Source organism: Plecotus auritus (genome assembly GCF_963455305.1).
Source record: "Plecotus auritus genome assembly, chromosome: 13".
NCBI classification, from domain to species: domain Eukaryota; kingdom Metazoa; phylum Chordata; class Mammalia; order Chiroptera; family Vespertilionidae; genus Plecotus; species Plecotus auritus.
In genome coordinates, this window is record NC_137779.1 from 16817957 (window position 1) to 16844508 (window position 26552).

General features: G+C 40.4%; 2 protein-coding genes across 5 annotated transcripts in view; one reads left to right on the forward strand and one right to left on the reverse strand.

Annotated features, from left to right (window-relative positions):
* Positions 1 to 3266, reverse strand: part of FEZ1 (fasciculation and elongation protein zeta 1) — a 113319-nt gene extending 110053 nt beyond the window's left edge. For both annotated transcript variants that reach the window (XM_080650417.1, XM_080650418.1), the window contains exon 1: positions 3092 to 3266. The gene's annotated coding sequence lies outside the window, so the exon portion shown is untranslated. The remainder of the gene's footprint in view (positions 1 to 3091) is intronic.
* Positions 3267 to 3443: 177 nt separating this feature from the next.
* STT3A (STT3 oligosaccharyltransferase complex catalytic subunit A) lies at positions 3444 to 25740 on the forward strand. Of its 3 annotated transcripts, none has more exons than XM_080650525.1 (18): positions 3444 to 3546; positions 5311 to 5437; positions 6140 to 6200; positions 8360 to 8481; positions 8986 to 9131; positions 11067 to 11157; positions 12469 to 12575; positions 13269 to 13433; positions 14633 to 14813; positions 15772 to 15927; positions 16906 to 16997; positions 17639 to 17794; positions 18053 to 18241; positions 19350 to 19466; positions 19584 to 19686; positions 21027 to 21215; positions 22004 to 22119; positions 22704 to 25740. In XM_080650525.1, the coding sequence occupies exons 2-18, from the start codon at positions 5350 to 5352 to the stop codon at positions 22740 to 22742; spliced, it is 2118 nt and encodes a 705-aa protein (XP_080506651.1). In that variant the 5' UTR covers positions 3444 to 3546; positions 5311 to 5349; the 3' UTR covers positions 22743 to 25740. The 3 variants fall into 3 exon arrangements, with proteins under 3 accessions (XP_080506651.1, XP_080506649.1, XP_080506650.1); XM_080650523.1 differs by having other exon boundaries at positions 3470 to 3585; XM_080650524.1 differs by lacking the exon at positions 3444 to 3546 and adding an exon at positions 3733 to 3895.
* The last annotated feature ends 812 nt before the right edge of the window (positions 25741 to 26552 follow it).

A 26552-nucleotide genomic window follows, 5' to 3' on the forward strand; every position in this document is an offset into this window, starting at 1 on the left:
GTGGGGTGCTTTGAAGATCTCAGTATTTCATCAGCTTGCAACTGATCATTGATTGCCTTAAGATTAGTTTAAGTTTTTACAATTAGCTGTTAAGTGGCCACATCTCTGCTGCCAGAAATTTGTATGTGTACCAACTAAATTAGTGTTAGTTTAGAAAGGTGAGGGAGGTTGAGTGGATGAAGGCACTCTATTTTATCCAGCACTATATCTTGCTATAGAAAATGCTTAAAGTTTAAGTGATTGGAAATGAGGAATCTGCAGTTTTATGGGTGTAATTGAGAAGCCAAGCCTGTGGCATACCTACCACAGAAATTTGGTAATCACTAAAAATGAAAATCCGCATGTTTTAATCACGTAACCAGTAGGATCTAAGGAATCGTGTTCACAAAAGCTCTTCTCAGGTATAGACATCACCGCCTGGACAGGTATATGGGGCTCAAAACACTACCCTTTTATCCTGCCTACAGCTGAGTTGTCCATTGTAGCAACTCTGGGGGAATTAGAAACTGGATGCTTCAGACCTGGGGAGGGTAGGTTAAGTCTGCTGGAAATTTAAATGAACATATTTATGAGCTGACTTGTTAATTGCTCTTACATTAAGGGCCAAGATAAAGTTTAAGAGGAATTGGGACAAAGAAGAGTGACTAAAGGTTAGAGGTTTGTGAACCACCTTAAAGGGATAACATCTATATATATAAAAGCCTAAGCTTGACTGTCAGACCGGTAGCTATGATGCCCAATGACCACTAGGGTGCAGAGGCTCTGACCAGTAGCTATGATATGCACTGACCACCATGGGGCAGACAAGCAGGAGCTGCCGAGCAACAGCAACTTTGCAGAGTGCCCTCTTGCACTCTGGGAACCCTTGGGGGATGTTGGACTGCCGGTTTTGGCCCGATCGCTGCAGGCCAGGCCGAGGTACCCCACCTGCCGGAGGGACCCTGCTCACTCCGCAGATGTCCTTCAAGCCCCGGTGCCACCCCAGGTGCGGCCGGCGGGGAGGGACCTTGAAGGTTGGCTCTAGGGCAGCCGTGGGCAAACTACGGCCCGCGGGCCGGATCCGGCCCGTTCGGCTGTTCTATCTGGCCCGTGGAGCCGAAAGAGCGGAGGGTTCTCTTGCTCTCCCCTCCACTCCTTTACTTTGAATTTGTATTAGTTCACACAAACGTTCCATCCATGCTTTTGTTCCGGCCCTCCGGTCCAGTTTAAGAACCCATTGTGGCCCTCGAGTCAAAAAGTTTGCCCACCCCTGCTCTAGGGTGTGTTCTGCCTGTCTTGCCCAGTCCCGCCCCACCAGCCACCTTCTATTTAATTTCCTTTCAATATGCACGAATCCATGCACCGGTCCTCTAGTCAGGGAATAAAAGGGCAACTATAGTTGTCTACTGTCTATTCATTTTTCATCTACATTTACTTATTTTCTGATTATAGAAGTAGGACATTTATTCAGCTTCTATACTCATTTGTTTACCTGTACTGAGATGGCCCTGGTAAAGGTTATCAGTTCATTAGTAGTACAATGGAAGAGACCTTTAGTTTAGCAGTCATCTTGAGCCCTCCCAATCCCAGCCCCCCATTAATAATTCTATGCTACATGACTCACAGAAATTGAGAGGAAGCCATCTTTAGGTCAGTTTAACTTAGGCTTTTTAAACAATGTGAGCGATAGATATATCAGTAGAATATTTTGTATGGACCTAAAATGAGTCCACAGACCAGGTAAAAGGTTCAAGTAGCAGAATAGCTTACTTAACCATATAACAAGCATTTGAGTACCTTCTCTGTCAGGCACTGCAGATTCAAGGATGAACCAGAAATATAGGATATATTTGGACCTAACAGTATAGTGAAGGAGACAAAAGTGATAAAGCATATTTTTAAAGTATATTTTTATTGATTTCTTTTAGGAAGAAAGAGAGAGAGAAACATTGGCTGCCTCCTGTACACCCCCTACTGGGGGTGGAGCCTGTAACCCAGGCATGTGCCCTGGTCAGGAACTGAGCCAGTGACTTCTTGGTGTATGGGATGACACTGAGCCATACCAGCTAGGCACTCAAGCAAAATTTTAAAAAGCATGTTCAGATAGGTAGCTACTATTTCCACAGGTCTAAGCTTGAATAAGACATTGGGATTTAGAATATTTGAGTAGGCTGTATGTTGAGCTTCATTCTTGTTTTACCCATTCTCTGGTTTCAAATTTAGGTGTTTTGTAGTGTTTGCAGACCTATGGGGAAAATAGTGACCATTTGACCATTTAGATAAGTAATTCTTAACCAGAGATCACCTTCAAAATCATCTCAGGAGCTTTCATCAAATACATATAACACCACCTGTCCCCGGGAGAAATATGATTCCAGAAATAAAGGAACTTGAAAAATTATAATAACTACCTTCACATTAACTTTGTAGGCTATTGCATCAATGAAATAAGAACAGATTGGTGTGAAAAAAGGGACAACATAGGAAAGTTCTTGCAAATTACGGCAGTTATGGGCATAAAATGAGATGGCTTATAAAAGTGACACCGAGGAGGCTAAATGAGAGAAGTGCAAGATAAAACTGTGGAAATCTCCGAGAATGTAGAGCAAAATGGTCAAGATATGGAAAAAGGTAAGAATCACACAGGTATCCAAGAATCAGGAATCCATTTGTCTAATAGCAACTTCAGAAAATAAACAAACATGAAGAATAAAATAATAAATTTCCAGGACTGATGGTGAAAATTGAAGTTTGCAGATAGAAAGGCACAAGTGTACAGCAGGAAAAATAAAGGGAATAAAACCTCCATAAATGGGGTCTCCAAGAAAAAATAATTTATCAGAGAAAAATAGGTTACCTACAAAGGAATGTGACTCATTGGCATCAGACTTCTCAAGAACAACTCCAGGTAAAATTGTAATGCCTTAAAAATGTCTGGGCTCCTGTGTGTGGGGGAATAGGATGGTCCCAATTTTGTTCCTATAATTCTAAACCTAGCTATGCTAATGCTTAAAGACAAAATAAAAGCACTGTTTGCTTTCCTTTCAGCTTTTCTGAAAAAGTTACTTGAAAAAATCTATGAAAGTGGAAAATAAATACAAGAAATAGATACCTGTGTGTTTAGGTGGTTCCTTCGCGTAGTTTCCGCTTCTGGTCACGTGGCTGAGGTCAACGGGCCACACCGTCGGCACCCTTCGACTTCCTCGTGGTCGGCAGACCGACACGTCACTCCTCGGCCCTCAACCAAACTGCCTTGAGCACGTTCTTTCAGCACTCTCGCTCTCAGTAGCAGGCCAATCACAGCTCGGTGGAAGCACAAAGTCCCGCCTCCCGGATGCTAAGTGACTTCTGTATTGCCCATTTAAGAAGTGGGAGCTGGGCCTTAGTCACGCCTCTGGATCTGACAGACAGTTCCACGGCCCTATCATTTTTCCGAAGTGGCGGGTCGACCCTGAGCCAGCCAATGGGGAGCTGACCAGGAGGCGGACCTGGCCTCTGCCAGGGTTGAGTGCGCCGCTGAGCGGATGGCCGTGGGAGCTGAGCGGATTCCCGAGCAAGGCCGGCCAGGTGAGAAGGCCGCGGGATAGAACTGGAGAATAGCGGCAGGTGCGGCCCAGGGCGTTGGTGGGATTGAGGAAGTACCGAAGGTGGGGCTCCAAAGGCGGAGGTGGGGATTGGAGGCAGACTGGCGAGCTTGGAGGAGGGGGCGTGGGGCGTGGTGGTGGTGGGGTGCCCCGGAATGGAAAGATGTGCAGGTCTGGGAAGCGAGTGCACTTCGGTAGGGGGTGCGTGGAGTTGCTGGGATCTTGGGATTGGTCCTGGAGGGGAAGGCGCTCAGGATGCTGAGGTGGCGGTTGTCTCGCAGTGGGGCTGTCAGAGGTTCCGAGTCCCGTGAGGATGGGAGACCGGTGCAGGGGTGAGTGGAAGGGGAAGGAAGGGAGTGAAGGAGTGTGAGAGGGTGGGGAAGGGTGCGAGCGAACGGGGGCGGGAAGGTGCTGTCTCCGAAACTATAACCGGAGTGGGACAAGGGTGCCACGGCTTGCAGGCACATTGAGGAGAACGGATGCTGAGCATTTAAGAGAAGTGCCTTTGCTCGTGCTTGCTTGAGGCTGTTGGAAAACGATCAGAGAGCGCACTGAGAACTCCCTTAAGGTCCGGCCTTAGGTTACCAGCTCCTGTACTCAGCTTTCAGGTAGAGGTTCTGCTACTCTCCTTCCCTCTCTTACTCTTCTAGGTGGGGATCATATCAACTCAGCAGTATTAAGTTTTTTTGTTTCAGGCATTCCAGAAAACAAATACAAACCTCAGGGATGTGGCTGGAATATTAGACTTCCTGGAGTTAGGTGTTTATTCTTGATTGCAAGAGAAGGCTTTCCGCTGCGATTATAATTAAACCCATGTAAAACTGCACCTCTGACAGTTAATTATGGAAAAGATGCTTGATTTCTCACTGTTGAGCTAGGAACATATGATTCTTCATGCCTTGCACCCAGTCCAGTGTTGTTCCCCCTCCCCTCCACTCCTCTAGTAATACTAGGGGGTGGTGCGGGGCGGAGATCAAGAGAGGCACAGGTTCCTTTGGATCCCCCTGCAGCCTTGGACTGTGTTGCATATCCTTTATTGTTGTGTTCTTGATCACTGAGCCCTTGACCAGCTTGTGGTATAAGAATACCTGCGTTAGGGATCAGTCATGCTCTTTCAGTTGACCCTGCAGTCACTGGTCCTTGGAAGCTTGTAGCCTGTCAGTTGAAACTGAAATTTGGACCTGCAAATTGTGCTGATTCAGTCAGGCTTCTATTTCTCCTCTATTTTCGGTTCTGTACTCAATAATCATCCCTTGCTTGCTTTCATACATTCCTACCTCTTCTTGAATGCTCTTTCTCCTTGTAATTAATTTTTTTGCTGTTCCCAATTTTTTTCTCTGTTCTTTACATCTCTTCCTCCAACCCCCCCCCCATTTTTCTATTTCTGTGTTTTCTCTGTACATTTGTTGTACCACACTATTGCCAGTTTTGCGTGTGTACTTGTTAGCTGTGAGGAAGTGGGAAACAGAATTATGGTAATAGGTCTAATCATTCCTTTTTAGTCTTAACCCATACACCTGACTTGTGCCCACTTCCTTGCCAGTTGACCATAATTCAGGCAAGACTTGGGTGTTAGTATGAGCCCTGACCCTCTCTGGTGTGTTCTGTGGCTCCTGTCTCCTTTATGTTTCTCTACCACCATGAAATAAGAAAGTGACCAATTACTTTAATAAATAAAAAAGTATGAAAGTGAATTGGGTAAATGGAAGGTGTTCAATATCCTATGGTCTTGATTTTTCCATTTTAGCTACTTGAGTGTCATCTGTTGCCACCCATCGATGTCAAGATGACTAAGCTGGGATTCTTGCGGTTGTCCTATGAGAAGCAGGACACACTTCTGAAGCTTCTCATTCTGTCAATGGCTGCTGTGTTATGTGAGTGTGCATGTGCACTCTTTCTTTGGGGGATGGAAAGGAGAAAATCTTGAAAAAAATCAAGAATGGCTTTCTTATTCTTTTCAGCAGAATGTGTTACTGGCCTTTATCAGTATAATTTTATGAAGGCAAAAGAACAAGGGTTATAAAAGGACTGGTGACATCTGGGAAAGAATGGGGAGCATGCTGTGCTAGTTCTATTTTCTCATAGGGCTGAAAGACATACTGACTGAGGACCTTTGGATACTGAATTTTCAAAAAGACAGTTTGGTTGCCTACCTTAGTATTTTCTGTCTTTAGATATTTTAGCTTTTTATGAGTTGTAAGTATAGTCTTGATTGCCTTATCTCTTAGTTTGCTCCAAAGTTAAGGTTAGTTGTGGGGAACTCAACATATATAGATGACCAGGTAAGTTAAGTGCAGTATTAATAGGTGGATGTGTTATTAGAGGCATTGATAGTAACTAGTTAAATGTGTCCTGCCTAAGTGGAAAATGTAGGTATCATTATCTGGAGAAAGTGAACTTCTCTTTATTTTATGTGGGAGGGATAAATATTCAGGGATCATTTTATATTTTATATTTTATTTTATATTTCTGTGACTTCTGTGCTGGATAATACTATTATCTTTAAAATTCTACTGTCTACTATTATTTATTCATGGCACATTACCATTGAAATATTAATTCTCTGGTATTTGCAGCATTCTCCACTCGTCTCTTTGCTGTCCTGAGATTTGAAAGTGTCATCCACGAGTTTGATCCGTGAGTACATATGCTTGGTCCGGTGTTTTCTTTGAGAAGCATTCAGGTTCATGGGTTTCAAATTCACATTCCAGTCAGTTCTTAGTGATGGGGATGAATTTTCTACACATTTAGGGGGGAAACTGCTCAAGTTTTCCAAAGGATATAATTGTCTTCTTTTGAAACATTTCTGTTAGAATTAATCAAGTGAGTCTCTTAAACTTATAAAGAATGTAAGACATTACTGGTATGCCTGCCTATCACTTTAAGGTCTGCTTCTCAGCTGGATCAACAGTTAGGGATATAGTAGATTGAGGGAAAGGGGCCTGGTGTATGTTTTTAGGCTGAAAAGAAAATCACAATCCATGAACTTGAGATCCATGACATTTTTTTTCCTGTTTAACAATTTATATGGTAGAAATTGGGCCTATCAGTAAAGTACTAAGACTTTGAGAAAAATTTAAACGTATTAGTTTGATTAGGGATTTTGTTTATTAGATAAAAAAGATACAGGTGAAATACATTTATTGAGCATTCATTTTGTTCCAAGCACTGTTTTATGGATTATCTCTAAAACCTAACTATAGCCCTATGAGATGAAGGTAGTACTTTATCTCCTTTTCACAAATAAGACAGGAAGCTGGGAGAGAGAATTCAGGGTTACAAGTTTAATAAGTAGAGGAGCTAAGCTTTGACTCTAGGTTTGTCTGTCTCTAGACACTGGAGTCATTATGTTATATTGCCTAAGGCTTAATTAAAATTTGGAGAGCTAGAATCATAGGTTCTTGAAATATTGGTATCTTTAACATAGCCTATTCAGCGTATGGAGCATTGAGTCAAAATGTTCCTGCATGTATTTGTAAATCTGTTGTTTTGTGTAGATATTAGAAAGCACTTTGAAGGCATGTGGATACTTTCTTTGGGATTCCCCTAAAACAATTCATATTTTTTCTCATGAATGAGGAAACTCGCATCCTTGTTTCTTAATGACCAGTCAGGATCTTCTTTCTAGGTGGGCAAGCATTGAGGTGAGATGTCAGGGAAAGCAAGAATATCTGCTCTGTAGTCATAGAGCTGGGAGAGACTGTAAAGATCTTGTGATTTGATATTTCCTCTTGCAGAGTAGAAAATTGAGGCCCGGGGTGTGACACTAGTCCAGACCTATTCACACTGACTTACACTTTTCCCGCCTCACTCTGTCAGGACACATTTCTGACACATGTTGACTGCCTGTTACCCGGAGCCCTTCTGTCTCTTTGACAGTTACCAAAACAACATTCATTAGCAGTAAACAGGATAGAGATTTCTGCCACTTCTGCTTTAGCTGTGAAAACCTGACTGACCAAGGAGGAAATAGGATTAGAGGAGTGGGCAGGAATGGTGATTAGTCATGATTATCTTTAGTAATTAAACAATTCCATTTATTTATTTATTTATTTATTTATTTATTTATTTATATTTTTTGCCTTTTAAAAAATTACTTTTTAAGTGAGAAACTTAAGAGAAGGGGTCACATAGCTTGGACCTAAAGAACTGTGTTTTTCCATGGATAATACTAAGCGTTTTATATCAAACATTTTTATGTAATTCACATTTTACACTCCTATGTAGGTGGCATTTAGAACTATTTTAAATAACATGAGAATTAAGAAGTTTGTATTATGGAGTGGCTTAAAAAATGTTCATCCTGCAGATGATGTTAAACCACCATCTTTAGAGATGCCCATCACTTGAACTTATCCATGTGTCCTTGTATGTAGTATGGAAATGTTCTTTTGCATGTTCCTGTCACGTGAAAAGAGCCAAATTTATTGGTGTCCACAGCTCAGCTGTTTTGTCTTTTGGGTGCTTGAACTCTCTGACTTGTGGCGGTGCCTATGACACGCCAGCCTGATGCAGTGTCCTGCTAGAGAGCCTTATTAGCATGTTAGGTTTTAGCTGCACTTCCTTGCGAGGGAAGCAGTATTTTAATTGAGCCAAGCATGGAAATACAAATGAGACTTACAGTAGCATAAAATGACTTTCATGCTTGGCATAATTTTGGGTAGCAAACTGACTTTTATTGGAGTAAGGATAAGTTTCTCAGTGGTGTAACCTGAGGAGCAAAAATTTACTGCAAATTGGTACAAGTATTTGAGTATGAAGAGGTGGAGACATGGATCCTTTTTCCCTTGCTGTAGGTACTTTAATTATCGGACTACCCGGTTCCTTGCCGAGGAGGGGTTTTATAAATTCCATAACTGGTTTGATGACCGGGCCTGGTACCCATTGGGCCGAATCATTGGTGGAACGATTTACCCAGGTGAGTGAAACAGGATTCTTTTTAAAAACCAGAAATAGGTATTTGTATATTGTGGAACAATTTATTTTATTTCTAATATCTTCATTTTGTGACACTTGTAATTTCATTCTGATTGCAGATTCCTAAAAGTAGATCTTATATAGACAGGAGAACGGGTATGGGAGAGTGGGCGTGGGTAGTTCTTCATAAATTCTGTACTTCTGACTGAACCCTTAAGTGAGAAATATAAGCCTATTGTAGTTGCTGTCTTAGTATTTCTGGTGGTTTGTCAAGACCTGTGTTGTCATTTTATTGATACTTGCATTTTCCCTTAAATGCTTTATCCTAGGACTAGAGGCCCGATGAATGAAATTCATGCAAGGTGCTTGGCCCTCGCAGCCCTGGCCTCGTCCAGAAGGTCATCCGGAAGGATGTCCGGAAGGTCGTTCGGCTGTCCAGTCTAATTAGCATATTACGCTTTCATTATTATAGATAACTTAATGGAGTTTCTTCTTCCTGTTACAGGCTTAATGATCACCTCTGCTGCAATCTACCATGTACTCCATTTTTTCCACATCACCATCGACATTCGGAATGTCTGTGTGTTCCTGGCACCTCTCTTCTCTTCCTTCACCACCATCGTCACGTACCACCTTACCAAAGAGCTCAAGGTGAAGGATTTGTGGTGACAGGAGGCTTGGGAATGAATGTTGTTGAACCTCTGTAGTCAGTGGCAGTGGGTGGGGGACTGAACCTTAGCAGGGAGCCAGAGGCTAAAGACAGCTTTTGCTGTGCTGCATATTGGTTCACTCCAGCTCCTCCCTGGAATATGTGGTTTCTTATCATTAACAACTGTTTGTCCTTTAAAGAGAACATTTGAAGGTCAAATGTAAATTGTTCCATAAGGGGGAAAAATATTTAAAATGTGAAATGTGAGGTTTGAAGTCCTCACACTTTAAAGGAGAGGAAAAACAACTATAAGACATAATTCTAAAGTGGTGAGTTCTTCCTAGTAAAAGTGAACACTTTAGCAGTTATTTGTTGATTTATAAAAAGATTTATTTTAAAATTCTTAAACCACTTGGCTTCTGTAGGAGACTCCATAATTCTGCCTCTCTTTCCAGGTTTCTGCATTGCTGACCCTGGCTCTTTGGAGGCTATTCTTAGTTTGTGGTTATGGTGTCAGGGAGATACTTGAGAGGTGTTAAACTAGCAGGAGGGTTTGGGAAACTTGAGTTTAGTTTGGAAGCCTTTTCATGCTTTCCTTGCTGCCCTTGTTTCAAATTTGACTCTTATTAACAGACTAGAGGCCCGGTGCATGAAATTCATGCACGTGTGCGGGGGTGCGTCCCTCAGCCCAGCCTGCACCCTCTCCAATATGGGACCTCTCGAGGGATGTCCGACTGCCCGTTTAGGATCGGGCCTAAACGGGCAGTTGGACATCCCTCTCACAATCCAGGACTGCTGGCTCCCAACTGCTCGCCTGCCTGCCTTCCTGATTGCCCCTAACAACTTATGCCTGCCAGCCTGATCACCCCCTAACCACTCCCCTGGCAGCCTGATTGATGCCTAACTGCTCCCCTGCCAACCTGTTTGCCCCTAACTGCCCTCCCCTGCAGGTCTGGTCACCCCTAACTGCCCTCCCCTGCAGGCCTGGTCCCTCCCAACTGCCCTCCCCTGCAGGCCTGGTCCCCCCGCAACTGCTCTCCCCTGCAGGCCTGGTCCCCCCCCCCCAACTGCTCTCCCCTGCAGGCCTGGTCCCCCCCTAACTGCTCTCCCCTGTAGGCCTGGGTCCCCCACAACTGCCCTTCCCTGCAGGCCCGATCGCCCCCAACTTCCCTCCTCTGCCGGCCTGGTCCCTCCCAACTGCCCTCCCCTGCTGGCCTGATTGCCCACAACTGCCCTCCCTTGCAGGCCTGGTCCCTCCCAACTGCCCTCCCCTGCTGGCCATCTTGTGGCGGCCATCTTGTGTCCACATGGGGGCAGGATCTTTGACCACATAGGGGCAGCCATCTTGTGTGTTGGAGTGATGGTCAATTTGCATATTACTCTTTTATTAGGACAAGTTCTTCCTCACTTTGGGAGTCAGTTACATTTTGTTGTTTCTCTCTCCTGAGCTCACAGATTGCCTGGTGATATTGCAGCTTGATTATCTAAGCTCCTGGAATCTTTAGTCCAGATAGATTATCACCTAGCTCTGTTGGCTTTTTAGCTCAAATAATAATTGTCTTCCTTTGCTTGTACTTGCAAAGCTTTTAGAGGTGTGATTGGTGTTCCTGCAGTGTCACAGATACTGTTAGGGGTAGGGATTCATAAGACTGGGGATTCACCAGCCAAACAGCCCACTCGGGGCCAGTGTCTGATGTCTGACAGCTTACGTGATTTGTGTGTCCTTAGCATATGTTTTCTCAGTTTCAGACTTGGTATCATCATGGGGAGATGGTGTGAAGTTTTTAGCTGTCTTGTGCTTTGAACATTTCTAGCATCACATTTACCTGTGAAAGTGTTGGACTGTTCTCTGAGCCCATGTTAAACAGAATGGACTAGTGGATCCTCTCTCATAGATGTGTTGGTGTTAACTTCCTGTTGCCCTTCTTTCCTTACAGGATGCAGGGGCTGGACTTCTTGCTGCTGCCATGATTGCTGTAGTTCCTGGGTATATTTCCCGATCTGTAGCTGGCTCCTATGATAATGAAGGTAAGACTGAAAATGACAAGGAAGGTCTGTCCACTTCATTTTCCGCTGAAACTTCACAATGTGCAGTAGAACCTGGGTTCATATGTATTATTTAGCAATCGCAAAAATGGTATCTGGGCCAGAAGATTAGAAATAGGCAGGAAAGGATCTCAGAAAAGTTTATATTCTCTTCCTGTCCTCTCTTGTAGAAAGGTAGCTGGTGATTTTCCTTCTGTAAGGCATTTGACTCATCCTTGGACTTATAAAAGTAGAGTTAATTTTTAGTGTTGAATGGCACGCTTGTTTTAACATTATTTGTTTCATTTTACTAGATGAGCGGCATGGATGTTCTTAAAACTATAATGACTTTTACTACATATTTTCTTTTTCTTTTTTTTTTTTTTAAAATATATTTTATTGATTTTTTACAGAGAGGAAGGGAGAGGCATAGAGAGTTAGAAACATCAAAGAGAGAGAAACATCAATCAGCTGCCTCCTGCACACCCCCTACTGGGGATGTGCCCGCAACCAAGGTACATGCCCTTGACCGGAATCGAACCTGGGACCTTTCAGTCCACAGGCCGACGCTCTGTCCACAGAGCCAAACCGGTTAGGGTTTACTACATATTTTCAATTCAATCTGTGTTTATTGAGTGTTATTGGGAAAGAAGTATTAGGTATTATAAAGATAGTAATGAATAAGATTATAGAGATAGATAATGAATAAAATTATGTTGGCCTGTATTTTATGAAGGAAGGTAAGTACAGTATGGACCTATAAAAATAACTAGTAACAAGCAGATAGTATTGTGTGCCAAGTGAGAAATATGAATGAAGTACTTTGGGAATGTAGTTAAAGGAGACATTAATTCAGATTTGGGAACCAGGGAAGGCTATTTGGAAGTAGTTTAGGTGAATTGGACCCTGAGGCTGGTACTTCCAACAGGCAAATATTAAAGAGGGGCGGTCAGGGAAGAAGGATCTGCTTGTGGTAAGATGGAAATGCAGGATGTATGGGATATATTTAAGACTACACTAGCAGGGAATTTAGTAACTGGAAAGAATAATAATGATAATGGCCAACACTCACTGAGTGCTTGCTGTATGCAAGGTACCGTTGTAAGTGCTTAGCATGCAATTACTAAGTTTGTCTTCAAATACTTATGAGTAGATACTATTATGGACTGATTTATACAAGGAAAGGCACAATAATTATGCTATAAATAGGTAGTAGATCTGAGATATGAATCAGTCAGTTTGTTCCAGAGTGGTATTCTTAAAAATTATGCCAGTATGGCCCTTTATTGACTTTTTGTTGCATTCTTTCTGCAGGAATTGCCATCTTTTGCATGCTACTCACTTACTACATGTGGATCAAAGCAGTAAAGACTGGTTCCATCTATTGGGCAGCCAAGTGTGCCCTTGCTTATTTCTACATGGTAACTTTTCACTTCTTTCTTCTAGGAGTTTCTCTATGTCCGAATACCTACTGGGATCAACTGTTATAAATTGGAAGTAGCTCTTGGGCTTTGAGACTATGGAATGGAAGCTAGAAGTCTTTACTGTCTCTTGTATCCATACAAAGACTAACCCAAGGCAGGCATGGATGTCAATTATATAATAGCAAGATAGAGATGTTTTAATTTTTAAAGTTTTCCAGATACCGTATTTCCTATGGGTGCATATTGGTTGGCCAACTCTCTTTTCTGATATGTTCCCCTTCAGTTTTTTATATATCTATATTTGTTTGATTTTACACATACTCTTAGACTTCTTCTTTTAAATGCTTCCACTTGCTCATGTTTCCCATGTATCCCTAAATTCTCCATATGAGCTTAAAATAGCTTGCATCTAGAGTAACCCACCCTGAAGGTTGGGTGCCTCTTGTTTTGTGATTTTATGTCAGGAGCCACAGGAAATAGGGATTGAGTTATAGCAATGGGCGTGAATTTGATTTTCCTATTTAAAGAAATCAGTTATTTAAACTCTTTAAGCCACTTGGCATCAATAAAGCTTATTAGTTATTATAAAGATATGTTCTTTAAAAAGGTCACAGGTAATATTCTAAGGTATGCTGGTGGTGGGAGGAGGAGGAGTGCTCAGAGGAACTGTTCTTTTTCATCCTGTCATAGGTCTCTTCATGGGGAGGCTATGTGTTCTTGATCAACTTGATCCCTCTCCACGTACTGGTGCTGATGCTCACGGGACGCTTCTCCCACCGGATCTACGTGGCCTACTGCACAGTTTACTGCCTGGGCACCATTCTTTCCATGCAGATCTCCTTTGTGGGTTTCCAGGTGAGCCCGAGGCCAAGTGGGATTTTTAGCTTCTACTTGTTCTAACCAGCTCCACCTAGATTGATTTATCTTGGGTTTTGGTGAGGAGAGTAAGACTTATTCACAGGTCTCACCTTGGATTGCTGGTGTTAACTGAAGTAACAGACTCATTGGTCATTAAAGTCTCCTTCCAGGAGTTCATTAATGTTTGCTCCATGAAGTTTGACTGCTAATTTGGCTTAGGTTTGTAGGAAGAGAAGTAGTTTGGCTGAGCTGCCTTGATGTAAGTGATCAAAGTTATTCCTAATCCTTTTTAATGATAATGATACCATTTAATGATAATGATCCCTAAACTTCTTAAAGGGGCCTAAGCAAAAATATTTCAGGAAGCAGAGCACAAACCTTTTAGCCACATTACCCTCCAGAGTTAAGAGACAACTGTTAAATCCAAATGATATGGTGTGTTTGGTTTCTCATGTCAGTCTCATGAAAGTGGAATCCTTATTCAGAGGTCAGCAAGTATTTCTTCACTGACCACCTATATGCAGTTTGCTAATCACTGGGAAATGTGAAAAGGAACAATATGGTCCTGGTCTTTAAGGAAGTTACAGTCTTGCTGGGGGGAAAGAAGTACATCCATCCGTCTACAGTCTATAGTATGTGGTTCTGGAAATGTAGTTCCCGGACCAGCAGCATCAGCAGTATCTGGGGACTTGTTAGAAATGCAAATTCTGGTGCCTCACCACAGACCGACTGGGGGTGGGCTCAGCAATCTCCCCCCTTCTCTCCACCTCCCATGATTATGATACCTACTAGAGTTTGAGAACAGGTGGTTTAAACAAAGTTCAGTGATGAAAGAGATCTAAAATTCAGGGAACATAGAGGGGAGTGATTGATTTCAGTTTGGCAGATTAGGGAGAAATGATACTTGCATTGGGCCTTAAGTGATGAGAATTTTAGTGAATGCAAGTTTAGGATAATGAGAAAATTGCAATCCAGGCTAAAAGAATAGCCTGAGCAAAGGCCAGAGATGTGATAGAGTATGTATTCTGTGGAAAATATAGCAGGTGAATTAGACCCTCCTCTAGATTGTTCCTAGTTCCTTGGTGGCTTCAGAACTCATTTGCCCCATTGGTCTGAATTAGGTCAGGGTAATTCAGGTCTAGGCTGGACCCATTCTTTTTCTAACATTATTCTCATACATATACTTTCACCAACAGCCTGTCCTCTCGTCAGAGCACATGGCAGCCTTTGGGGTCTTTGGCCTCTGCCAGATCCATGCCTTTGTGGATTATCTGCGCAGCAAGTTGAACCCACAGCAATTTGAAGTTCTTTTTCGAAGTGTCATCTCCCTGGTCGGCTTTGTCCTTCTCACCGTGGGAACTCTCCTCATGCTGACAGGTAGGAAAGGTTCATGTCTTTTAGTATTAAATGTAAAAGGGTTTAGACCAGGGGTGGGCAAACTTTTTGACTCGAGGGCCACAATGGGTTCTTAAACTGGACCGGAGGGCCAGAACAAAAGCATGGATGGAGTGTTTGTGTGAACTAATATAAATTCAAAGTAAAGGAGCGGAGGGGAGAGCAAGAGAACCGGATAGAACAGCCGGATCCGGCCCGTGGGCCGTAGTTTGCCCACGGCTGGTTTAGACATAGCATAAACTCCAAAAATATGGGTTAAGAAAGATTCCTTCTTTTTCTTCTATTTTTCTTTTCATTATAAACATACGAAGTCCTACTTCTTCAACATTTATTTCACTTGTCAGCCTAGTGTTTGGATTTAGCATAGCAAAGAATGTCTTGTTAGAGCAGAAGAATCACACTTGATCAAAGAACCGTATCTTACCTTGCTAATTATTCTTTTTTTGGTTCCTTTTGGTAGGGTGGGAGAAATCCTAACATTGCTTGCCAAACTCTACAGCATGGACTCATCTGATCCTGTATGCACTACACCATAGCTGTTTAGTTTGGTTGGCATGCCACATTTTCCTCACTTCTACTTCTCAGAGGCTGATTTGATTTTGCCAAGTTTCTGTGTATTGTCTAATTCAGAGCAGCACTGGAGGACACAGTTGACTTACAGAGTTGGCCTTGGTTTGATCAGATTTGGCCTAAACCCTGCCTCCCGTCTGAGTTTATGTACAGCCTGACTTTATTTTGCTTGCTTTACTGACAAAAGTACTCTCCAGTTTGAAAAAAAGGAAGGAGTGAAATTCTCCCAAGTATTGATGGCATTTAAACAAAAACCTAGTCCTTCTCTGTCTCAGAGAATCTTATTGAAATGAGAAGTTGTGATTAGTTAGGATTAGATGTTATTTTGTTTCAGGAGTGATTGTGAAATATTTGTTGTCTTTGCTGCCAGGAAAAATATCTCCTTGGACGGGGCGTTTCTACTCACTGCTGGATCCTTCTTATGCGAAGAACAACATCCCCATCATTGCTTCTGTGTCTGAGCATCAGCCTACGACCTGGTCTTCATACTATTTTGACCTGCAGCTTCTTGTCTTCATGTTTCCAGGTCTGTGTTCTAAAGTGGCCTTCTTTGTAAGAATCGCCATTTGTTTCAAAATAAGTAAAATACCCTCATACCTGTGTTTTTGTTCTTTGCCTACTTACCCTGTGCAGTACAGAGAATGGCTAAGCATTTTTTTCTGAAGCAGAGTAGATGTTAGAATTGAATAGATGTTAGAATTGAAAGATGTTAGAATTGCAGACCCGAGAAAGTTCGGAACCTCAGTTTTGTACTCATTTATGTGTGAAAATTTGTATTCAGGGTGTGTGTGTGTGAATACTTCTAGTGTACCTCTCTCTCACTGCCCATCCCTGGGTCCTCCCCATTAATCAGCAGCATTGAAATCCAGAATGGGCCTGGCTGATTGTAAAGCCTCTTCATCTAATGTATCTTCCGGCCAGTCCAGATATGTTTTTTTAGAATTTACCCATTGTACTGGACTTCCTTTAAAAATTTTATTTTATTTTATAAAATAACTTTTACGTTTTTTTTCTTACTATGAAACTAAGTTATCTGTTGTAAAAAAAAAAAATAGATAAGTGAAAAAAGTTAAAAATTTCAGGAATTCTCATCACATATCTGTTGCTACTATTAACATTTTGATGTATATTCGTCCAATTATTTATTGAATAAAAATTAAATGCTAGTTTTCCCCCTGATTATTTTAATTTCATAAGGAATCATGATAATTTCTGTTTAGTATTGCTTTAGAGAAATAATATTTAAGATATATTATTTGTTAATTTTTTTAAAACTACAGAGATGTGTAATGGAGAAGGCAAATGGTCCATAATCTCTATAGCAGTATTTTAATTGTAGCATATTAATTTTATAAAGTAAAATATGCTATAATTTTCCTTCTTAATGTTGGACATTTATGTGGTTTCTGATTTTTTGCTATTTTAAAGAGTGCTGTAATGAACATCTTTCCATGTATGTATGATTGTTTTTTTAGCTGCTTACTTTTTACTTTTACGTTTGTAGTTGGTCTCTATTACTGCTTTAGCAACCTGTCTGATGCCCGGATTTTCATCATCATGTATGGTGTGACCAGCATGTACTTTTCAGCTGTAATGGTGAGCAATTCCCTCAGTCCTAGCACACCTTCCCACTCCTAACTCGGGTGCTTTTTTGCTCCTGCATAGCAGGATTCAGAAAGTACTGGTGATTGTGCAGATGCTTCCCTCTGAGCATTCGAGGGCTGCCTTGTAAAGCTGCTCACTGGAAGGTGTGAGCACTCATGCATTCTGATTGCGGGGCCCAGCTTTCTTGTATTCATGACCTTGTGTTAGGTAGAGGCACTTCTGCACTTGTTGGAGAAAGTGACCCTGGGCAGGTTCCTTCTCTTTCTGCATGTCTTAAAAAGGGAGATGATGGAGGCTTGTTGAGTTGTTAAAACAGGAGAGATTTTATATATTGTAAAAAGACTGTTTCTCACACATTTTTGATCCCAAACCATAGTTAAGAAATATATTTAATATTACTCAGGACTCTCATACATATATACATATATGTATAACTGGAAAACAAAGGTTAAGAAATATATACTTCTACTACTGTAGATTTATCAATTATTTTCTCTCCTATTTTGTTCTATCTCATTGAAAAGTCATGTTTGTTAAAGACCCCTAAATTAATGTCATGATGTACTCATTGGTTGAAAACTATGATTTGTAAAACACTGATTAGACTGTAATCTTGTACCTGTCTCTTTTAGGTGCGTCTAATGCTAGTGTTGGCACCTGTTATGTGCATTCTTTCTGGCATTGGAGTTTCCCAGGTACTGTCCACTTATATGAAGAATCTGGACATAAGTCGTCCAGACAAGAAGAGCAAGAAGCAACAGGATTCTACCTACCCTATTAAGAATGAAGTGAGTATAAAGCAACACCAAGAACAGGCTTGGGAAACTATATGTGTCCGTGTGTGTGTGTGTGTGTGTGTGTGTGTGTGTTGTTAGTGTATGGTTTTGTTTTTGAGTAAGGGAGTAAGATGACTGTCATAAGTGGTCAGAATTAACTTATATAGCCCCTGACTTATTTTGATTCATTTATATTATTGACTGTGTAAGAAGCTGTTCTGTGTTGTGTAAATTTAGTTTGGTTTTATAACACATTTTTCCCTTGTTTAGGTGGCAAGTGGGATGATATTGGTCATGGCTTTCTTTCTCATTACCTACACCTTTCATTCAACCTGGGTGACCAGTGAGGCCTACTCTTCTCCCTCCATTGTGCTGTCTGCTCGTGGTGGGGATGGCAGTAGAATAATTTTTGATGATTTTCGAGAAGCGTACTATTGGCTTCGTCACAATACTCCAGAGGTAAAGATTTGGGAAAAGTGGAGTTGTGGGTAGGGTAAAGGGGGAGACATTTGATGTTATGGTGAATCAGAGCTTTTAGATGGGTGGAAAACTTGGAGAAATGGTAACTATAGGACTCTAGTGTTGAATGAGCTTTAAAGGTCACCTCCACTCAATTCAGGATTTCCTCTATAGTGATCCTTACTGGTATTAATGGTGATTTTATCATGAGATGGACTATCCCAATTATATAAGAAGAAAAAAAGTTACAGATAAATAATACATGTTCATTGTAAAAAAGTCAGAAAATAGAAGAAAAAAGACAAATTTTCCATAATGTGATCACTTAATGATAACCACTTTTAACATTTTGGTTTATACCTCTGAGAATCTGAAGTGATTTCCTTTTTTTTTCCTTGTTTTTTAAAAAATATTTTTATTGATTTCAGAGAGGAAGGGAGAGCGAGAGAGAGATAGAAACATCAACGATGAAAGAGAACCATCGATTGGCTGCCTCCTGCATACCCCCCCATGGTGATCGAGCCCGCACCCTGGGCATGTGCCCCTGAGCAGAATCGAACTCAGGACCCCTCAATCTGCAGGCTGGTGCTCCACCCACTGAGCCAAACCGGCCAGGGCTGAAGTGATTTCCTTTGCAGTAGCTATTAGAAATAGCACTTCTGAGTTAGATTTATGAAGAGTCAAAACTTTAAGAATTTTTTAATCCTTTCCCATTATATCCTGTGATTTGTGTTTCCCCCCATTATTATAACTGATTTAAAAAATAATATTAAAGACTATTTATTTAATTGGTGTGGCCAGACTATTTGGAAATATTGAACAGTCCCCTATACCTCCCACTCCATTATACTTGTTTGTAAAAAAGTGATCTACAGTGAAAATATTGGGAATGTTGGATTGTATAATTTGCACTGAGATTTCATAATTGTATATAAATGTAGGACCAGGTGCAAAGATTCATTTTTTGTTGCATGCATTATTTTGTGAAGAAATTGATTAATTAGCCATGCCTCATTTCCTATCAGATGCCCTTCCACTCCATCTCTTCTATGTGGTTTTTGGAGGCAGTGAGAAGCTTGTTATTTTCATTTCCCATTACTTCTTTCAGGATGCTAAGGTCATGTCATGGTGGGATTATGGCTACCAGATTACAGCTATGGCGAATCGGACAATTTTAGTGGACAATAACACGTGGAATAATACCCATATTTCTCGAGTAGGGCAGGTAAGGTAAAGGGATCATTTGAGTGTTTGGCCCACAGGGTCTAGTGGGAAGTGTTTCTCCATGAGGGATCATATGACCTGGAATTTTGTTCTGAGAAATGTGCATGTCTTTTTCTAGGCAATGGCATCCACAGAAGAAAAAGCCTATGAGATCATGAGGGAGCTTGATGTTAGCTATGTGTTGGTCATTTTTGGAGGCCTTACTGGGTATTCCTCTGATGGTAATGTACTAGATTCTACTTCTGGTTGTAGGGCATAGATTCTAAGAAAACTAAATGATGCTCCTATTTTTCTGTCCTTCTGTTACCTTTTTTTAAAATTTCTTTATTGATTAAGGTATTACATATGTGTCCTTATCCCACCTTCTGTTATCTTATTAAAATATTTTCTTAGTTGGGGAAGTTCCTAAGTATTTGCAACTTGAGGTTTTTTTTTCGCAACAAGTAGAAAGTAAATGTAAATATTTCTCATGTAGGTACAGCATGCTATACTTGTCTAAGGTCTAGGAGTAGTTCCACAACCAGTAAACAACATAAAGCTTCTGAAATGAACTTAAGATTTAATGTTTTTTAGTAGGTTTAAGCCATAGAGTAATCTTCCAGCTTAAAATGTTTTATATATATTGTGCCTAGCGCAGCCTGGGCATGTGCCCTGATGGGGAATGGAACTAGGGACCTCTTGGTGCATGGGGGTCCATGCTCAACCACTGAGACACACTGGCTGGGGCCACATATGTCATTTTCAAATGTCTGTTAGCCAGATCAAAATAAAAAGAAATAGGGGAAATGAATTTTACTTATTTTTATTTAACTTTTTATTTAAAGTTGAATTTATTGGGGTGACATTATTCCCCCCATTATTCAGCTGCTTTTTTTTTATATTGTTAAAGACCATTTATTCAATACAATTATCTGATAAGGCCAGTCTGTTTATTTGGAAATATTGAATAGGACATCGGTTAATAAAATTATATAGGTGTCAGGTGTACAATTCTATAATAAATCATCTGCATATTGCATTGTGAATTTACCACCCCAAGTCTCCTTCCATCACCATTTATCTCTATACCTTCTTCTACCTCCCCCACACCCCTGGAAATGAATTTTAATAATTTTATTTAACTGAATATTATTATTTAATATGTAATCAAGATGTTTTACACACATTGTTTTGTTTTTGGACTATTTCATACTTACAGCACATCTTAATTTGGACTAGCCTCATTTCAAGTGTCAGTAGCTACATGTGGCTAGTAGCTATTGTATTGGACAGCTCAGCCCCAGCTAATACCTGGAACTAATTTCAGTTGTGACATAAGTCTGGACCAATTGTATAGGATTTTAGCAGTCTTATAATCTAGAGGACAAGCTGTATATATTGAGGGAAAATGTTTTGTCTACAAATTGTCTTTCCAGTTTTTATAAATGAGTTAAATGGTGCCATTCCCCATTAGAAAAAATATTTGGGGAATTTCCTTAGAAATAGTGAGCTTTTCATTAGATGTTTTAGTTCCAGCAACCTTTGTAATGCAGCAGTTCTTTCTTTTTCTTTTTTTCCGTAGATATCAACAAGTTTCTGTGGATGGTCCGGATTGGAGGGAGCACAGACACAGGCAGACATATCAAGGAGCATGATTATTATACTCCAACTGGGGAATTCCGTGTGGACCGGGAGGGTTCTCCAGTGCTGCTCAACTGCCTTATGTACAAGATGTGTTACTACCGCTTTGGACAGGTCTACACAGAAGCCAGTGAGTGATTCTTAGTAACATTAATAACAATAGTAAGAACAGTAATAGCTAACACAGGGTGTTTTTCATGTGCGAGGCTCTAAGTGCCTTATATCTGTTAACTCATTTAATGCTCACAGTAGCCCCAAAAGTAAATATTAATATTATTCCCATTTTATATAAGAGGAAATTAAGGTACAAATAGGATACTTAACCACCCAAAGTCACATAACAAGTGGCAGAGTCAAGTGAAACTCAGGTGATCTGGTTGTAGATTCTATGCTTTTACCCATTACTTTTTATTGTCTCTCAGTAAAAGGAATTGCAATGGAGAAAGGAATGAAGGGGGATAGATTAGATAAAGGACTTTTCATTTCTTTAAATACATCAAGAGTAATTAAGGTTAAGTCGTTCCTTCTAACTTCAATTTCTTAGTTCTGCACTAAGGACAATTTCTGAACCAGATACAGGCCTTTAACTTCTGATAGGTTTTTCTCTGATCCATGGGTTAATAGTGTATCAGAGGCCTCTGTGTAGCACTCCTCAGGAACAGAGGGGCTTGGAAGTCAGCCTCCTCCCTCTTAGAAGACATAAGAAGCATCATCATCTTGGAGAGGACTTGAGTTAGTCTAACTGGATGTGTCCTTACTACTGACATCCTTTCTGCAGGTCCTACTCTCTAAACAAACAAGTTACAGGCTGAGGAATAACATTCCAATTAGTAGATGACTCACCAAATTGATTTAATATTTCCTTAGGAAATCTGCACTGTAGAAAGAAGTATATCCCATTTTTTTGTCCTTTTCTAGAGCGTCCGCCAGGTTTTGACCGTGTGCGGAATGCTGAGATTGGGAATAAAGACTTTGAGCTTGATGTCCTGGAGGAAGCATATACCACAGAGCATTGGCTAGTAAGGATATACAAGGTGAGCACATGTTATACTGTCATCTTTGCACATTGGTTCTAGTGCTAAAAGTGGACTACTTATTTCTAAAATAGGGACATTTCTAATGTCTGAAAAGTAGCTTGCAATTCACTCTGAATTTTCTGTTTTTATTTAGATTGTTCTTAGAGAGAAAACACCCTAGTCTGCTGTCATTGTGGCAATGTTGTCAGTGATATATTTCCATTTGGGGATGGACTTGATCTTTTAATGATTATCAGGCTTTAGTGGGGCAGAGGGTGGGGTGGAGAAAGTGTGTTTGTGCTTTCGAGCTACTGAAGGATTTATGGCATAGAGCCACAAAAGTGTGTTATATCTCTAACATAAGAAAAGATTGAGAACGCTTGATGTATTGGAAGATAGATCATTTATACTGCTCCTCACAGAGGTATTTCAAAGCCTAAGCAGAGGGTAACTAGTCTCAAACCAGTGCTCGTTTAGTCACAAAGCCAAACTGGGCCGGGGAATCCAACGTAATCCCTCCCCGTCTGGGTGACCCAACTCCGTAGAGAAGCTCTCCTAAATTGACCCGATTATAATATTAAACTGACATCTTTATGTTGTAGGTAAAGGACCTGGATAATCGAGGCTTGTCAAGGACATAAGCATTACATCCAGCTCTGATATGCTTCGCACTGAGCGCGTCCCATTTAGGACGCTGAAGATGTTTTTAAAATATGCAGTTTATGAGAACAGAGCACCATGGGATTAGAATTGTCTGGAAGTTTTGACCTGGGCAATATGGGCTGGGCCAAATGCAATGATTTTTTTTATAATTCTGAGAGGTTACCAAATGAAATGTCATGGCTTTACTTTGGTCAATTAAAGGGAGGGAAATTTTTTTTTTAATGTGCCTTATTTGTTTTTACTTTTGGCTGATTTGAGGAAAGCAGAAGTTTATGCTGGGCTGATAAAAGGACAGAAAGCAGACCTCATCCCTGTTTTCAGCTTTCTAAATCAGCTATGTAGGAGCATACTGTCTTTATCAAGTCAGGAAAACTTCAAGGGCTGGTTCAGATCCTACATATACAATTTTGTCATTTCAAAAATTACAGCACTGAGCACAATGCTGTGCACATAGTAGGTGCTCAATAAACTTTTATTGAATGAATAAATGTGGGACTAGAGGAGTGCCATTTCTGGGTAGGAAAGGCAGCTGTGTTGCCATCATGTCTGTTCTCAACATATCTCATCCTTGGAAGCTCCGACTTTATGAGGGAGAGAAGGTGGCTAGCCAGACCTGATCTCTTCTTTGGGACTAGCTAGGTGGTTTGTGTGTTTTTTTTCTTCTTTTTTTTTTAGCAGGAATAAATCAAGTGAGAATAAATCAGCAGTTTTGAAGACTCAAGGCAAACAGTTTATTATTATTCTGATTCTCAATAGAGGAAGAAACGCCTCCAACATTAATATATACAACTTGATGTTCAATAGGTATTTTTGAATCAGCTGAAATATAATCACGCATATCTATTTGAAATCCAGCTCTTTAGTACTCTCACCTATCCATGATATAGTATATATGTGTTTTTGCTCATTTCCTTTAGTTTAGGCACTAAAACTCTTGTGGTTATTTAAAGGCGAGCTACTTTATCCCTTAGTCTCTATTTGTTGTTATTACGTACCATACCACTAACAATCTCAACAATCTGGTTTTGAAGTCCTTGCCAGATAAGTTATAGTTAGAAGGAGGAATTGCTATCAGTAGTACCTAATGAGTAGGCCTAGCCTGACTACAATAAAGGGGAAGAGAAACTTAAAAAATTTTAACTCAAAGCACAGTAGTCCTATGGATATTATTTAATGTCGGGATAGTCATATGTTCCATACAGTAGGACACTGCATGTATCTTACAACACAGGACATATACAGTGAAGTATATAAACCATAAGTCATTAAAAAAATACACAAGGTAACTGTTTAGTGTTACCTGTTGAAGAAAGAGGAGCAAGTACATGGCTTTTAGATAAGTCAAAATGGTGCTCCTCGAAGGTATGCTCAGGTATACTTACATACCCAGGAAACTTAACCTTCCAAACCAGTTTATATACCAAGTGCTTTAACTGTGTGAGATTTAGTTTTGATGTAATACTTGATTTACTGTATGTAAATACTTGATTTATATACAGAATTCCTCCCTACTGAAAGAGGTTATTCTGAGGCTTGTTTTATTTTTTTAAATTTCTTTTTACCAATATGAATAATACCATTTAGAGATCATTAGTGGTCTTTCTCTATAGTAATATGGGATAACCCTTTAACTTACCACTGTAGTTGTTGCTTTGGTGATTTTAATGTTGTTGCTTCCTAGGCTGCATGAAGCTGTCTTTTTGAAAAATTAACTTTTTCATTGTTACACTTTTTTACACTTAGTGTAAAAAAACTCAATTCTAAAAAGCAACAAGTTTTCCACTCCCCGGAGGCAACCACTTTCAACTCTGCTGATTCTCACATTACTTACCTCCATTTCATTAGATAACTTGCTTTATTTTGCTGTGTTGGTTTTTCTATCTTAGATATCATCTGTTGATTTTCTGGTGTGGAAATTGAAGATTTAGCTCTTTTTCACCATCCTGCTATTCCCATGGACCACTTTAAGATTCTATTGTAGTTATGATTTAGGTTCGTTCAGTTTTTACCTTATGGCTTTTCACAACTAGGCCATGTGGTATACTGTTACTACTTTGTTTTATCCCTGCATAACTTTTTTTGGAGGGAGTTTTTTCATTTGTTTTTTGTATTTGTCACTAATTTCTCCCCAAGCTCTCATTCATTTGTGCCAAGTTCCTTTTAATATGCTCAGACTCATTGGGTATGTCTTAGAGATGTCTTGTTTTGGTATGTACCAGTTTGGTTTATTCTTTAGGTCTGTTACACACCTCTTGAGTTGCTGTATCCTTTCACTGTCATGTTATGTATGTTAATCTCCTGAATTCTTTCTTGTTTTGTCACCTCTAACTGCCTCCTTGAGAAAGTGTATGGGAGATAAATTTCTTGAGATCTTGCATGTCTCATGTCACAATTAACAGGTTGGCTAGGTATCGAGTTCCAGCCAGGTTGTGAAGAACTTTTCCTTAGGATTACTTTGAAGGCATTGGCCCATTGTGTTTTCTCTTTTAAATGTTGAGAAATGCAATGCTGTTCTGATTCTAACTTTTTTGCATGAGTCCATTCCCTCTCACTTCCACCCCCAGACCCCTTAGGATCTTCTCTGTATGTAATGTTTCGAAATTTTGCCGATGATGTGTCTTATAGTGGATCATCCATTGTGCTGGGTACTTTAAACTTTCAAGTTTGGAAAGTCAAGTTCTTCAGTTCTGAGAAATTTCCTTGAGTTATTTGTGGACTTTCCCTAATTCTCTTTCTCTTTCTGAAAAATAAGCTATTTGGATGCTGGACTTCCTGGATTAATCACCCAATATTCTGTTTTCCATCTATATGCTTTGTTCTGAAAGATTTCCTTAAAAAATATTTTTTTTTGCAATTTGTCTATGTAGTTTCCCTGTTTTCTGCTATCACACTTTTTAATGTCCAAGAAGTGTTTTTCTGTTTTGTTTGAAGATTCCTTTGTTTTGACATCTTTCATATTAAAGGCCTTTTCAAATTCTTAGTTGTCTGCTCTTTTTAAGAGTGGGACCTTAGCCCAGCGGTGTGGCTCAGTGGTTGAGCATCAACCTATGAACCAGGAAGTCACGGTTTGATTCCCAGTCAGGGAACATGCCTGGGTTGTGGGCTCAATCCCCAGTTTGGGGTGTGCAGAGGCAGCCAATCAGTGATTCTCTCTCATCAATGATGTTTCTCTTCCTCTCCCTTCCTCTCTGAAATCAACAAAAACATAAAAAAAAAAAAAGAAGAAGAGTAGGACCCTAAAACAGATTGGAAGGTCTGTTTGGGGAAAGGAGTCCAGGTCATTGAATGTGGGTCTCACTCCCGTGATCTGGTTGGAAATCCCTGATATTGGCATGTTTAGATCTTTTTATATAGATAACATTCCCTTGAGAAAGCTTGTAAATCCTAAGGATACAAGGCAGGCTGCCATATTTCTAAGTGGGGAAAGGGCTCTAGAGCAAGCATGTCAAACATGCGGCTGGTGGGGAATACCTATTTCAGTGTTCCGTATTATTTTATCCATAAACTGACACTTAATCCCTTTGTTTTCAGTAAGATACCCAAGCCTTTAACTGCCTGATGCTCTCCAGCTCAGATACCATGTAGTCACCCTCTCAAGTCTTGTACCAGCTTTGGGGAGGGGTAGTGCTTTGGGACAAAATGAGAGGACCCAAGGGTCTATTTGCTTCTTACCTAGTTTTTCAACCTACCCTCTTTATAGCCCCACCTTCACCTACATTTCAGTTACCTGGTGTCACTAACTCAACTTGAGCCTTTTGGAAGTTCTGTGACATAAATCAAGTTGCTTT